General features: G+C 39.1%; 1 protein-coding gene across 1 annotated transcript; it reads left to right on the top strand.

The window, feature by feature from the left end:
* Nucleotides 1-367: 367 nt before the first annotated feature.
* prtgb (protogenin homolog b (Gallus gallus)) lies at nucleotides 368-15,228 on the top strand. Its single transcript, XM_033968711.2, has 19 exons — nucleotides 368-434; nucleotides 1,030-1,329; nucleotides 4,863-5,007; nucleotides 5,159-5,292; nucleotides 5,378-5,674; nucleotides 5,889-6,048; nucleotides 6,125-6,372; nucleotides 6,898-7,062; nucleotides 7,280-7,585; nucleotides 8,999-9,184; nucleotides 11,778-11,873; nucleotides 11,952-12,138; nucleotides 12,648-12,775; nucleotides 12,877-13,047; nucleotides 13,545-13,727; nucleotides 14,074-14,197; nucleotides 14,282-14,420; nucleotides 14,559-14,666; nucleotides 14,818-15,228. The coding sequence occupies exons 1-19, from the start codon at nucleotides 368-370 to the stop codon at nucleotides 15,226-15,228; spliced, it is 3,555 nt and encodes a 1,184-aa protein (XP_033824602.1).
* The last annotated feature ends 1,429 nt before the right edge of the window (nucleotides 15,229-16,657 follow it).

The raw sequence follows: 16,657 nt of genomic DNA, 5'->3' as shown, positions 1-16,657 counted from the left end.
GTAGAAATAGCTCTACTTCTTAATTGGACACTCTGCATGTTAGTTGCAACTTAAAATACACAGAAATATGCCTAAACACACATAGTAAAAATCTTAAACTCCTGCGGTTGTCCATGCACAATTTTACAACCTTGTCCAGTGTATTTGCTGTTATTTCCTGTGGCCCCTGGGTCCCCTGGTGCAGAGGTTTGGCCGCGCTCGCGTGGTTGTGCGCATGTGCATAGGACGGGTAGGAGGGGGCTGTTGGGACCCCTGTACAGAGCACGGTGCGGTTTGAGTTCAGAAGTGATTTGGGGATCTACGGAGCGCACGCAGGAGAGCGGAGGATCCCGTCCCGGTGGAAAATGTCTGAAGAAAGTGGATTATAATGGCGAAATTTAAAATGAAACTTTGTCAGCGATGGCTTCTTTTTGTTTTGTTTATAGCTCTACCAGGTAAGAGTTTGGGTTGCACGTTTTTTACAGCTTTGTGGACCAGCAGATTGTGAGAAGATGCTGAATGCACGTAGCCTCAAATACCCCTGGAAAACGAGATCATATGTAGGCTGCAATATTTTATTTAGTCTTATGGATCCAAATAGGTTATGATGAGACAACTTCGATGGTGTTTCTTAGACTAGGCTGCTATTCAGTAATTAGTTTTTATAGTTTTTAGTGTTATTATGTAAACCCTCTAATGTTCCATCCTCTATGTGAATTTGACTATAACTTTATGACAGACCTACTTGTTCATGACATGTTCATAACATTTAAGGTGCACAATTTTGTTTTATTATACTACATTTAACTTAAATAGCATCATGATTTAGTTATTACACTGCCACATTTGAAATATAGATAACACACCGAATATACTCATATAGGCATACATTATTGAGATTGTAATGTGTTTGTCTACATATAAACTGCAATAAACAGATTTAGATTAATAATTCGTGCACTTACAGTTTATGCATGCTCTACGATACAGGTTAGGTAAGATGATCCACGATATCTGATCTGTTGTTTTGTGTTTCTTGTCTTCCCAAAGGGGTTTTAAGCTTTAGCGAGTTGTCCTTCATCACAGAGCCCAGTGATGTGATAGTCTTACCAAAGGATCCTGCTGTCCTTGACTGTCAGGCTCATGGGCAGCCTCCAGTCTCCATCAAGTGGCTTAAGAACGGAGTCCGCCTGACAGAAAGTGAGCACATACAATTTCTGCCCAACGGCTCCTTGTTCATACCAAAGATAAAACACACCACGGAGGAATCGGATGAAGGATTCTACCAGTGCCTCTCCCAAAACAAATTCGGAGCTATCCTAAGCCAAAGATCTCGTCTGACTATCGCAAGTAAGTATGGAGCTCAGAGTGATTTAAATTCTTTGCAGACTGACATTGACATTTTTGGTACCATGGGGCTTAAGCAGCTTAGTGATGTCTGTGTTTTTTGCATTGCACTGTGCAGATTGTCAACGTGCAGGAGGCATTAGAATGGCATGGGTTATTAACCTAAAGATGGGAAGCAGATGTACAATGTGCTAGCCATTTTTAAAGAGGAAAAACCCTTAAATCTTTGTGTCAGTGTCACTGAAAGTTGTTCTGACCTGACAAAATCGGAGTTTAAATCGGTCAGTTCAGTTATAGGCCCATTTTAAGAGACAGTTACAGGTAGATGGAGAGTCAATCAAGAAGCCAATAAATAGCCCATAAATTGAAAACCTTGACTTTACTATATGGACATGTTTTGCCAGCAGTGCCACTTGTTTGCCTGTAAAAGTGAAGGGAACACTTCCAGAAACTTCACTTATGATTGCTGAATGGTCTGTTACCCAAAGGAATCTCTCAGAGGCCATTTGCTTTTTAGCTTTTGTTTGGAATGGCTCTGACTACCCCAGAAGAAAAGACTAGGGTCCAGGGCATTTGTTTGTCCATGTATCAGTGGACAGGACAGCTGTGTCCATTCAATAGGCTTCTCCTGCCATTGAGTCTTAAGGTCTTTAAGGGCATATCCCATGGCTGTTATCATGGAAACTAATATATGCTCCAAAAATGTTAAATTTGACATTGACACTGAATTTTGACCTTTGAGAAAGTTTTGTGTAGTTTGTATCATAGTTAATTTAATAATTCTGTCCCACTGTATCATACTTAGAAATATAACCAGGAAATTGTTCAACAGGTTATCTTTTAAAAACATTTTACTCTCAAACTAGTGCAACCTAAAAATTGTCAAGTTTATTTGTATGTTGTTAGGTCAGTTACATCCAAAAGTCAAGTTTGCTATAGTGTCCAGTTTTTTTGTTAATGAAAGGGTTAAAGGTTGTGGTCAACTGCAGGCTGTGGGGCAGTGAGGGCAGTGGAGGATGGGTTGGCCCTGCTCTCCTTCTGTCCAGGGGCTCTAAGGGTCAAGGGTCATGAGGGAAAGGCTTTTGTGATGTCAGGGCCTGCTTTGGTTGGGACAGCCTGCTGTTCTACCCCCACAATCCTTTTCACTGGATCATTCCCTCTGTTGCCGTGTCAACCAGGGGCCGTTTGTGAAAACTGGCCATTTTGTCATATGAGTAAATAGCCTGAACCAACAGGGTGCAGTTGAGTTTGAACTTCAAAAACAAAAGTGTGTTTACATCTTGAAAAAAATTGTATTTGTTATGACAACAAGGGAGAACATTTAGATGCAATGCAATGACAATCAACAGTGTCATGAAATTGTAAACATACACAAAATATATAAAGTTCAGTTTTGTTTAATGGCACATTTCTAAATGTGTTCCTATAATATCACAGTTACCTGTCACATTTCAATAACCACATAGTGAGGAAAAAACAAATCATGCTCACAATGATTATTTCATAGGACAACCCAGTATTTGAATGTTCATAGATCTTATTATCTTCTTATAACAGTCAATAGTTTATAGTTCACTACATACAAACCAGCCTCTGGCTTTTCAACACAAATGACCAAAGTTTTCCATCTGAATCTGAATCTGAGTTTGGGTTAAAATTAAATGGACAGGGGGTTGAGGCGAACTTTGACCTCTGAGGGGAAACCTTTGTGCTGTTTGGCCTAGGCATTGATTTCCTCCTTATAGCAGAGGTGGCCATATTACCGGACCGGCTCGGATAGGCACCTCCCACAATTTGCACCAGGAAGGCAGCTGGCCGGTTCTCTCTCATTAGCTTTTCAACAACATGCACTTTTTGTTCAATATAGGTCATGATGCTCATAGGCAGCCATTTCTGTAAAGGACAGAAAAACTACCTATTTTATAATGAATGAAATAGTGTTAATGCTTTACAAGACAGAACGTTGCCCTATGTCAATAGTAACACATTTACCTGTAAGGGTTATGCATTAAAGGATTTTAAAAAAAGAAAACATAACAATATTTTAAAATGATCAGTCTTATTATGCTGTCTTCTCAACACTAATACTACTGGTCAAAAATATATAAAGTGAAACAAAGTGATAAAATACTTAGTAGTGAATAGAAAAGTAAATAAAGTGTAATTATTATAGTTGTGTGAGTAGTTGCTAGTTAATAGTATTATTTGAACAAAACCAGTAAAAAGTTACATTTGTGTTAAAAATAACCTGGACTATATAACTGTAATAGTATTTATTTACATTTACAAACTTCACATTAAGTTGAACACATAAATAAAATAAAAAAAACACACACAAACAGCTTAACCCTTAAATTAAATCTATCTGAGGACTTAACTAGAATAATATAACAGAACATGGTTCTTTACTGAAAATACCCTTAATACACTCAGGCTTCTCTGTCTATCCCTGTTTTATTGATAACATAAAGTGCTAAATTAAAGGATTGGTCTTTCATTTGGACCCCCCCCCCCCAAAGCCTGGGATTTGAATGTTGAGCTTCAGCTGGAGACCAGGCTATTGATTTCCTTTAACATGATATTGACTGTCTTTCTGTAAGTGAGGGGGAGGAAGAGGCAGTTTTCACCTTAATGAGTGAAGGTCATTGGCTCATATTTTAGGTACAAAATGGGATGTATGCTTTGTGGTCATTATTGATATGGGCTTTGAATCTATATGCGACTAGGTAACAAACCATGAGTCAGGGGAATTTGATCAGCTGTTTATGAGCAAGCACATATAAGCCAGTAACCACTCTATCCAGAAATGGGCCTCTGGAGTCTATACCAAATCGTTAGTTATATCAGGTTGGCACTAGGACATACAGAAACTTTAAAGTTGAATGTTGTCCAGTCTGTGATCAGCTGTTGTGACCTAAGTTACAACATCATATATCTATCTATAAAATGTGTAGCTTAGATTTGTCAATAAGTCTAGAAATCTATACTAAAATCACATATTTTTATTAGTCTTTCATCAGTTATGTAGCCTATGATTTGTAGGTCTAGTTTGTATTTAAATTGGGTCAAATTAATTGGTTTGGCAACTATAACATTGCATCATTCATTGTCATTCTTGCATTGATCCATTGATTGGCCAGCTAGTGGGTATGACTAGTAATATAACTCATCTGTTCTAAAGCAAGCACCCCAGTGCTATAGAAATCAATGCTTTTTCAAAGGAACAGTTGACATCAATCTTATGTGTTTGATACAAGATCAAAGGGTTTTTAGTGTTAAAGAGTTTAGCTTTAACTACAGTTAAACAAAAAGACAAGATATGGTAACTTAAAGTGAGGCTAAATTTAGGCGTCTGGATTATATTTCCATTTAGTAATTCTGTGGTTGTCACTGAGAAGTATTGCTTTTTTTAAAATAGTGTAAAGTTGGCCTTAAATTTGATCACAAATTTAACACGGACTTGCAGTTTTAATTTTCTGATCTTCTGGTCTTCTACTTGAACACATAAAATAACAATTTATGTGTTATCTTTGCAGCTATTTCTGAGTTTCTCACTCATCCAGTGCCTATGGTGGTGACCGAGGGCTCAGTGGCACGGTTTTCCTGTGCAGTGGCCTCCAACCCTCCAGCCACCATCACCTGGGAGCTCAACCAAAGCACACTACCACTATCAACAAACAGGTAAGTGCTACTGACATTAACAATGTACCATTAGATTTTGATCTAAGAATGCCTTGTGACCATATATGTAGTGGTTTCAATGTGGAAACCATAGAAGGTTAGAACTATGTCTTTAATATTTTATTTCATTAATTTAATTGTATTTGTTCAGAATTACTGTTTTGCCAAATGGAGTACTCCAAATCCACAATGTACAGCTAGAGGATGCTGGACAATATCGGTGTGTCGCAGCTAACATCGGTACCCGTCTAAGCAGCAAAGAAGCAACTCTCACAGTCAATCAAGGTGCAATCACTGAATTCACAGATAGCTTTAGAATAAACTGACAATGTATGGTGGTGTATTGAACTATTTTTCTCTTTGTCTACAGTAACAGGCCCTGTACCCCGCCAAAGACCCAGGATCATTGCTGGACCACAGAACATCACAGTGTCTCTCCATCAGACTGTGGTTTTGGAGTGTGTGGCCACTGGGAATCCTTGGCCTATCATCTCCTGGAGCCGCGCTGACAGTAAACCCATTGACGTGTACAATGCCAAAGTCCTGGGAAATGGAAACCTGGTTATCACCGATGTTAATGTCAAACACAACGGGGTCTACCTCTGTAGGGCCACGACGCCAGGGACGCGGAACTATACCATTGCTGCTGCTAATCTCACTGTCCTTGGTAAACAAATATAGAATAACATTTTATTCAAGATTGATATTCATTAAAGACTTTGGAGGAAGAAATTTGACTATATTTTTGGTTTCAAATGGCAATTATTAAAAGTAAATCTTATTCAGGAAATTAATATTGAAGTCATTTTAGTCATTAATTAGACACAATGATAAACTATTGATCAAAATGAGAAAATATAATAATTTTTTTTTAAATTCAGTGCCCCCATCCATTGTGGAAAAACCCGAAAGCCAAACCCGTCCAAGAGCAGGGACAGCGAGGTTCATGTGCCAGGCTGAAGGAGAGCCCCCGCCCCGAATAAGTTGGCTCAAGAATGGAGAAGAGGTCCATTTGAACGGCAGAATTAAGCTGTACAACAGGTAACCATTTTACATGTTTGTCTGTGTAGGCCTTTGTGACTTGGTTATATTAACCATTTTTATTGCTGACCTGCAGTAAACTGGTGATAACTCAGATCATCCCAGAAGACGATGCCATCTACCAGTGTGTGGCAGAGAGTGAACAGGGCTCTGTGCTGTCCTTGGCTAGACTCATTGTTGTCATGTCTGAGGACAGGCCCAGTGCACCTAGAAACATCCACGCGGAAACCATCTCCAGTTCAGCCATCTTACTGGCCTGGGAGAGACCTCTTTACAATGCAGACAAAGTCATTGCTTATTCCATCCATTATATGAAAGCTGAAGGTAAGATTATAGTGATGTTGAAGTGGTTCTTCTCCCTTTAACTAGTTGAAGGGGTGAAAGATATTTACCATGATAACAACAGTGGGCTATCTGACTCACACATGTGATTAGTTTTCTTGGTGAAGGCCATCTGTTGTTGCAGCGTGGAGCAGAGGTCAAGGAGGACCTAGAATGGCAACTTCGCTCAGATAACAACAGGTTTAGTCAGGCCTTTGTCCACTCAGCAGCACTCCACATAGTTAAAAGGACAAGGCAGCTTTTAGAGGGACAGCCCCCTAAAACATACACAAACATGAAAGAATATGTGAAGATTTTTTAGTTACAAACATTCATCTAAGCCAATTTTAGCCTGTAAACACTTTTTGATGCGTAAGCTTTTAGGGGCACTGCTCAGCCTCCTAATCTATATAACTTCATTAACTCATGTAAACAGTGACATGCATGCTCTTGAACATATCTTAACATGCACAGACCCTTTCATGTTAAAACTGAACATAATTTGTCACCCTGTCTGTTTCATGCCAGGTCTTAACAATGAAGAATACCAAGTTGTTATTGGAAATGACACAACAAGTTACATCATCGATGACCTGGAACCAGCACGAAACTACAGCTTTTACATCGTGGCCTATATGCCAATGGGAGCTAGTCGTATGTCTGACCAAGTCAGTCAACATACTCTGGAAGATGGTAAGCACAGAGCAGAGACTTTAACATTCCTAGCAGTAAATCACAGTGGTAGTTAGGCTAACATGCATGCAAGGGATGTGTTCACAAAGGGCTCTTTTGGGGAGTGCAGAGGGGGGCTGGAATTACTTTTTTATGTCTAAGGGGAAGAGTAGATACTAGTCACTAATGTCCAAGCCACTGAGTGTAATAATAACAACCAATCTCTGTCTCCTCCTAGTACCGCTTCGGACACCTGAGCTAACCCTGACCAGCCACAGCTCCACAGACATCCAGGTGAAGTGGAATCCGCTTCCTGCCAAACTGAGCCGTGGTCGGGTGTCTGCCTATCGCCTCTCCTATCGTACTGCAGCGGATGCCTCAGTCACCTCAGTGGAGTTGCCCCAAAACACCACAGAGTACCTCCTGGAGGATCTGCAGCCGGACAGCATCTACCTGCTGCGGATGGCTGCTTCGACTCGGGCTGGGTGGTGTGAGCCCTCAGCCTGGACCTCCCATCGCACTCCCAGAACCACCAGCAGCAAAGGTATCTGCACAATTTCACTTGTTGTTGAGAATCTCTTATTCTAAATTAGTAACAAGAGTTATAGTTTATAAGTATGGCTGCAAGATTAATAGCAATCAAATCAAAATCACAATTTGAATCAGTGCAACAAAATCACGAAGGCTGCAATTTTTTAAACTACCATAATTTCTGCCACAAACAACAAAATATCCAGTCTAATTCTGCATAAAAACTGCTAACCTGGCTACAAATGTGGTAAAATATGATTTTTGTATCAGCTTGTCAGTTCATATTTCAGTATTTTTGTCAGTAGTAGTGGATGCATCTCAATTGTGAACTTTGAACAGAATCACACATCTAATCAGAATGGCAATGTTGGTCAGAAAAATTTCAATTACCGTAGATATTTTTTGACAAAACGTGCAGCTTTAGATATACACGTGGGTTAAGCATTTGCCCACAAACTGTAGGATGGAAAGTATAAAGTCTGCTTATATTCTTGTCTGCTTCTATATTGATGTTGCAGTTTATTAAATTAAGATTTCAGTTATTATTGTTTGAGTTGGACAATACAGGTAATGAGATTGTGTTAAAATCATATTGTTAAAAGCACAAGTTACAGCCACGATACCCTCTGTTGCCTAAACAGTGGTATTGTATAGCCAACGGACTCTCACGAAGAATGCTATAGTTACATCAAACATCAAACAGTACCACACAAGTCCAATATTTTTATGGTGCTTTCCTGGTAAAAAAACAAGGCCCTCTGTGGCTGATGTGAAGTGGCCAGCTCATGAGCATTAGCGTTAGCCCTTGTAGCATTGTCCCACAGTCTTTGTGTTGGTTACCCAGGAACCTTTGCCCTCTGCTGTCAGTGATGTGAGAGCGGCCTCAGTCACGGGTCATAAACGAGGGCCTCAGGCGACTGTGTGTTGGAAAGAATAGCGGCTTTTCACCGCTCTGTGTGTTGCTGTGGAGGCTGTTTGTTCACCTACGCAAAATTTTCTTGTTTTCAATAGGTTTGTCATATATTCTCAGTCAATGGCCCGAAAACAGAATATTCTTGTTATGTTTGATACAAAGCCAGTTGTAAACACTCCTGGTAGGTCAACAGGCTCAAAAATATTAAATTGTATAACCAGGTCCTAAAGGTTTTTCATGTTTGTATTAAATGTGTCAACAGTTATGAAAAAATATTGTAACAGAGGCAACATATTTAGCTGTATGGTTAATTTTTAATGATTGATTTACGATTCATTTTAATATAGCTTAGGGTGGCTTCATTTAAATTAAACTCCAAGATAGTTGTACAAATGTTTTCTTACTGTAAAAAGAAATATGTCGTTATGTTATAGAAAGTATTAATGTCTTCAGTTGACAAGGCAACATTTATTATGCAACATGATTGTGTATGTTGTTCATTGTTTTTTACAGTACCTTCAGCCCCTATCCTGCAGTTGGAGCCCCTCAACTGTACCTCAGTAGTGGCCCGTTGGCAGCCCTCCTCAGACTCTGTACCTGTCCTGGGGTATAGGCTGGTTTACCACGAGGAAGACCAACCAGAGCAGCCCACCATCCAACTGCAAGCTCTCAACTACACTTTTACCATCACTGGCCTTGGTAGGTTAATGGTAAAATTATCTTGAATTGAGTATAGACCTGTCTAAACTTGTTTTAGTACTTTTTTCTTTTTTTTCCTTTGGTGAAGTTATTTGAGTTGCAAGGTTCTTAGAGTGATAAAAAAAAAATAGGACAGTTGCCAAGCAATTAATAATTAAAACCTAAATATCCTACTTTTTGAATGGTGAAAAGCCCTCAAAATGTTGCCTATAATAGGAAATTGAAACCCATAAATTGGTTAACTTAGCATTTTCAGAAACAGAATTTTCAGAAACACTGCTCTCTGGTGTATTTTTACTATACTGGCCTTGAAGTAGTGACCACTCGTTTGGTCAATTTGCATTTTGGCCCCGTGTCCTGATCAATATGGAGTGACCCCACTTCCATAAGCAGTCTGGCCACCGTTTTAAGGCTCCAGAGGGTCAAAGTTCATAGTCCAGATGTCCCTCCCACCACCCGTTCCCATCCCAGTGCTTGCATAGTCATTACCTAAAGCCATTGTCCTATGTCCACTGCCAGACCTGCTCTGTAAGCCCCTGGTCCACTTCCCCCTTCTTCAGCTGGACACTGAGACATATTGGGAATACCCGAGGGACTGGCCAAAGCTGGACAGAGACAATGACCTCTGGCCATGAGACAGCAAACCTAGACTAGGACCCAGCCCCCATTTGCTGTCCATTTAAATAAGCCAATGAGATCAATATGCAATTCACATGATTTTCTGGGACTATAATGATTTTCCATCAGTTGTTGTGTCAAAAACAAATGAGTTAGCAGTATTTATAATATAGACAATTGAACAAACCCTAGGACAAAAATTGAAACAGCATTGAAATAATAAAAACTAACTAACTAAACTAACTAACATATCTTGTTGTGAGATTTAGTTGACCTGTATATCTTTCTTATAAAGAAAACCTAACATAAATACAGTGCATTGACCCCAGGAAAGTCTTAGTTTAGTCTAAACATAATCTAAAACTAAATTTATCATTTAGCTTTCACTACTTTTTAACAAAATCTTGAATAAACCAATGTAGCACAAAACTGTAATTGTATATACCATTCTAAAGCAATATTATAGAAAAAACTAGAAGCCACGATCATAGAAGCCAGTATCATATTGCATTTTTTTCACACATTTACCTCTAGACACAACACACACTAGCACTGTCCACTTTTTCCAGCATCCATGTTTTGAAGTTTAAGGCTATAGCAGTGGCCTGGCTGGATGACCGTGAAAGAGGGGAACAAAAGAGGCCCCGCTCCTGTCCCACAGTCCAGAGCCCGGATTCCTTCTGTTCTATCTTGGCCTGACCCTCCGACCCCAGTCAAACCCCCTTCGTCCCATGGGCCTAGGCTCCCAGCAGCTGAACCTCCCCCCATGGTGGTTCTAGACACACCGCCCTCACTGGTCAATATCCATAAGCTGACCTTTCACACTGGGGATATAAAACAAATCTTAACACTCCCTAAAATGTCCAAATTTAGGAGCTGAGGAGAATTTTGAAAGTTAAAATGGATGATTTGGGGCCATACTTAACCAACAAAGTTTCCTCACACAACTTTTTTACTTTTTGTATCTCTGGCCCTTTTGAGACATATAATATAATCCACACGGAACAGCAACTTTACTGTTTACTGTAATAAGTCAGATTGTTGTCATGATATACTTTTTTGTTTTGTTTCTTGGAATTCAAAACTTTATTAAAATGATTAAATAGTACATCTGAAGGATAGTTTGGGTTGCTGTGGAGATAAGGTTTGCCCAATCAGATTAAGACAGCTTGGACATGCACAAAGCAGAAATAGTGTATATATGTGAAGGTGGTAAGACATTTTTCCATTTTTCCAACATGTAGAGTGGAAAAAGTCTACTATCTTATGCCTTTTTTGTTTTCTATTGTCCTGTTACTTCGGTTACTTCCTTCCATCTGTTCATATATAGAAATATTTTATAGTAATTGGCCTATGCTTTATTGATCATGTCTGTTTTTACTGCCCACCTTATAGGCTGCTCTTTCTCATGCTCCTTACACTTGACATCACATGACAAATGAGAGGCTGGGCTGACTCAGGAGACCTCATATTGTCCATGCAAAAGGCCTGGCCAGTTTTGACCCCCCAGACCTCCCCTCCCTCCCACAGCTAATTTACAAAGCTGCTGTGCTTGTTGTTAAGAAAAAATGTTCTCTCCTTGTTTCATCTATGGTTTCTATGGTTCAACAATTAATTTGGCAGTTATAAATATTGGACATCTAGGTTTATCCTGATCATTAACTCCTCAAAAATGTTGTATTGAAAGTAGCTTGCTGGTCTTAGTAGGTTTTAGATTGATTTCAATACTGCGGAAAAGGCTCCATACATGATACTGATTTCAATGCCACAAAGATAATAAAAAAGGCTCTTTCTATAGATAATAGACTCAACATTACTTTAATATTACCATGTGATCTTCTACAATTATAAAACTATTCAGGCAATCAATATTTGTTTGATACTAGTTTTAGTATCTATTAGTGTCTGGGTATCAATATGTTTTTTTTACCCTACTAGATTTACTATATAGTCATGTCATACTTTTTATTTGTAGATCCAAGGAGAAAATACCATGTGAAGATCCTCGCTATAGGTCAAGCGGGAGAAGGTTATCAGACTGACCAAACTGTAACTACACCTGGATGTCTGTGTAAGTGATTTCCCGAGTTTAAATTAAAACAAATCAAGTTTATATCAGTACATTAATTGTAAATATTTATGATTACAGCCACCAGAGACCAGCTCGCAGCCACCCCTCCTGCTCCAAACAACTTGATAGTTCTGGCTAATAACTCCACCTCTGTGTCCCTGCGGTGGAGTCGCCCTGCCTACACCTCAGGGAAAGCTGTGAGCTACACGGTCCGCTGTACTCCTGTGGGCACACACAATGCCTCTGCCATCAGATACCTGCAGACGTGAGTAAAGATTTGAATATGATTTTGCATTTGTGCTCTGAGCTGCTCTCTTGTAAAGTGTACATTTAGTTACTGTACATAAGCCATTTGCCTGGGATTAGCATCAGAGGTTAATCAAATTGTTTTGTATTATCATTTTAATTGATTATTATTTTTTATTTTTGTTTATGTAACTGTAAAATGTGTTTAAAGTTGAGATTCTTTAGAGCCGTTTGAATGGATATACGTTTTGCTTTGGAAGAAAAAAATATTTGTAGGATGATCAAGGAAGGTTGCACAAAAGTTGGATAATAGTTGTAGTAGACAGTAACTGGACACAAGAAGCCAAAGCACTAGAGGTTAGACCTGTTTGTTTGAGAGAAGAGAATTGTAGATGCAGAGGATAAGGTTAAATGAAGGCAGAGGGTTGTAGTACTGCTGTTTTACAATACAATCTGTAGCTGGAGAGAGTGTGGAAATGTCATTACAATTTTGTTTTTACTATAGTATCCTTTTTCTTCTGTCCACAGTACCAAGCAGACTGTAGTGATTCTGAAGCTCCATCCAAATACCCGTTATGAGTTTGTAGTGCGTCTTCATGTTGACCAGATGTCCAGTCCATGGAGCTCTGTTGTTTACCACCAAACTTTGCCGTCAGGTAAGAAACTAAACATGTAGCTATGTTCACTATATTTATTTACACCAGTGCCAAATTAAATGGCTCTAAAGGTTAAATGTTGTTGTTTTTTCTCTATGCAGTGCCAAACCACCCACCTGCAGCCGTCCGGGTTACTTTGATTGAAGATGACACTGCGTTGGTGTCTTGGAGAGAGCCTCCTGAACCTAATATTGTGGTCACACACTACACCATTATGTACGCCTCGCAGAAATCATGGTTGGCTGGAAACTGGCAAATTGTGCAAAGAGAGGGTGAGTAAAATGAGTAGTAGTTATAACTTTTTATTGCCATCTGTGTCAGTTTTTTCAGTTGTTACATACGGATTTATCTTAATTAGGCTGCAAAATCACAACTGAATCAAAATCACAATTTCAGTTGACACAATAATCATATCACAAAGACTGCAGTTATTTAGATAATAGAATACCCTCTGCAAAGAACAAAATATCTGGTCCTTAATCATTTTGTACCTGTATTTTAGTACTCTACCAACTTCTTCTGTTATACATGGGATTTTTGTATTAGTTTATTTGTTCATATTTCAGTATTTTCTGAAATGTTCTTCTCTTCCTACTTTTAAACATACATACAAATCTAATCACAATTCATAGTATAACATCCAATATTATTATAGAAATATAAATACTAAAATTGCAGGGCTGTAGTTGTATATTTTTTGCACAGAACACAAGATAAGTCAGTATTTAAAGATAGTGTAACTTGTCATAATTTCCATTGTTGTCAATAGGAAGTCATACAATGGCTCTGTTAGAACAACTGGACCCCGGGAGCATTTACCTGGTGAAGATCTCTGCGTCGAACCAGGTTGGGGACGGACCATTCTCAAACCCGGTGGAGCTGGCTCTAAAGAGAGGAAGTGCACATCGCACAAAGAACCCGAGGCACTCAGATAGCTTCCCAGACACCACAGGTAAGGGAATTCAAATGATTTATTTTGACAAAAGGCATCACCACACTCAAAATGATATGTGTAAGTTGTACAGTTGCACTATGTTTTGAGACTTCAGTGGTATAGGTAGCTGTTGTACATTATATCAGTAATTTTAGAAGGAGCAGTAGCAGTAGTAGTACTAGTACTAGTACTACTAGTAATAATCTTTTACTACTCCTGGCTAACGCTGAAGCAAGAGATATTTAACATATATGTAATACTTATATAGCAGAATAGTGAAGGAAACCATTTAAAGCTCATGGTTTAAGCCAGTTGGTTATTGTTACCATGTTGTTTTGACTGTGTCTATCTGTTTCTATTCTAGTGTATTCTGATGGCCTCTACCACATTGACCAGAAGTCCATGACAGGGATCATTGTTGGAGTGAGCATTGCTTTGGCTTGTATCATTATGTGTGCCCTCATTCTCATCAGCAAAGGCAGACCAAGGTACAAAAAAACAACATCATAATAGTATTCTAGTATTCTATAGTACTTTTTTCTAATATGGCTTTTTTTGGTCATGTCAATTAGAAAAACGTCTGGCCACAAAGTGATTGCTGTTGGGAACCCTGATATATTAAGACCTGGTATATCTCTCCCTAATGAGCGTCATGTGGAAAATGTGGAAGCCTTGATTCCAATGATGCGGGACCATTTTATTGATGCCAAGGTAAGACTGGGTTATGTTTATAAGCATGTTGCAGAAAAGTGTAATTTTTTGCTGACATGGAAAGCCATTAAATGCAAAAGTAAGTAAGCAAAGGTGCCTGATTGTCTTAATAGTAATTATATGTATATTCCTTTGAAGGGTGGATCCACTATAATTATAAATAGTGGTGGCCCAGTCAACGACAAGAACCAAAGCAAGAAATGGCTACTCTTCAGCAAAGAGAGAAACAGCGCCACTGAGAACGATGTAAGTACAATTTTATCTTAAAGAATCTATAATTAAATGTATACAGATCATAAATAAAGAAAATGAAATTATTTACAGTCATCAAATTAATCATTGGAAACTGTATTGAACCCTCTATATAATGTTGCTTAAAACATGACTTTTTTAATAGGTTGAAAGCAGAGCCTGTTTGTATGAAGCTGGTAAAACCGTCCTCACATATGAAGACCGTTTGGGGGCAGCTCCGCTCCCACCCTCCTCCAGAGAGATCATCTATGGCCCACTCCACTCAGAGAGCTCTCACTCCAGCGAAGGCAGCCAGGAAACAGGAGACTCCGGACATTACTCCAACGAAGTCAGCAGCGAAGAGATGAGCAACCCCTCTACCTCCGAAACCTCCAGACCCGCATCATTTGGCCCAGAAGACGAAGTCCCTACTGTCTCCAAACTAAAGCAGTCGTTTGAAGTAGAAAACCAGGAGATGCGAGGACACCACAAACATCACTCCACCTCTAATGCCCCTCACTGCAACACAGAGGCCTCCCATCCCGATCAGCACTTGTCCCAAGCTGTCGACTCCTGACAATGACCAGCCTTGCTTTCCAAATTACCAGAGTTATGCCACTAATTCTTCCTTGTTTACTTCCCAAGTTGAGCCTCTCTATTTTCTGTGGCACAAAAGGTCAGGAAGCTAAAGCTGCTGCAATGGGGGAAAGTGCATGTACTCCGGATCTACCTCAGGACATTGTATGAATGTTCAGTATAACTTTGATTTCCATTTGTTTTCTACCTGTTTGTCTGTGTTTGGTCATTGTCCAAAACCAAAGCTCACCTATGATGAATGTCAAGAAGAATGTACTGTTTGACGCCGATCAGGCATAACACTATGACCTGCCTTTTAGTCCTTCCTTGGATTTCTTCAAACCAGGTCCACACAACCTGTAGTTTTATAGATGCTTTGACCTAGCAGTCTAACCACCTGCCTGCCCTTGACAAGTTTGCTCATATTCCACCCAATAAGACTTTCCTGGATCAAAAGTCTTTGTTATGTCGCTCATCGGTGGTCATAATGTTATGCCTGATCTCATATATTTAATTTTTGGGCCACTGGAACAAGAGGTGGAGTGGAGCTCTTTAAGTCTGTTTATCTACCTCACTGTTTTTGTATGCTACTACCTCCTTTTTACCATATATTGTGCAGTATTATTATCTCAAACTCAGGGACAAGGTAATTCATTTTTACATTGTCTTTCTAATATTTCCAAAGAGGTCTTCCTTAATTTTGACTGTCCCAGCTTTAATTCAACGGTTGGAAGAGCTTTTGTTTCATATTATTTCTTTCTTTTGGTGTATGTTGTTGAAAAATACAAGTGCATTAGATGTTGCCAGACTATTTTGAGCTTTAAAAATTATATAAATTAGTTTGGCATCTCAAGTGCACTACTTTAAAGCTTTAACATGGCCTTAATATTGAAAGGTCTTCGAAAGCGGAGATCCAAAGACAGGAAGAATTGTACCAAAATAATACCTTAGATATTTTAAGGCAACCAAAAAGAAGATTGTGGAGTTGAACGTTTGCCAAATATTGTTCTCCTTTTTTGCCAAATGATGTAAATTTTCCATAATGGTTTAGGTGCTTTACTTCATTGTATTTTCAAATGCTTTATTCTGGTGAAAGCTTTAGCACAGGTCGTCTCAGCTTGTGCCCCATTTGCCTTTGAGACCATTTGCTAAACGCAGAGGTGATGCCGATGCTATTATCCAAAGAGTTGTCTGCTTCCTCATACGGTTAAGGCTTTTCATTCAGTCTTTTATTGAAACAGGGTTAACTTAAGATACTGACAACCGCTTGATTGCAGATGATGTTATATATTTGTTTTGGAGAGTCATCTGTGATTCTTAAGCATTTTTTATCATAATGGGGGAAGAATTCTTTATTTCTCCATGTTATTTGTCTAGGTGTGACAATGAAGGATTCTGACTATCAAATGGAAAACCCTATGTGTGAACAG

This window comes from Periophthalmus magnuspinnatus, chromosome 6 (genome assembly GCF_009829125.3).
Source record: "Periophthalmus magnuspinnatus isolate fPerMag1 chromosome 6, fPerMag1.2.pri, whole genome shotgun sequence".
Lineage (NCBI taxonomy): Eukaryota > Metazoa > Chordata > Actinopteri > Gobiiformes > Gobiidae > Periophthalmus > Periophthalmus magnuspinnatus.
Note: the sequence above shows the minus strand (reverse complement) of the source record. Positions and strands in the feature narration are given on the sequence as shown.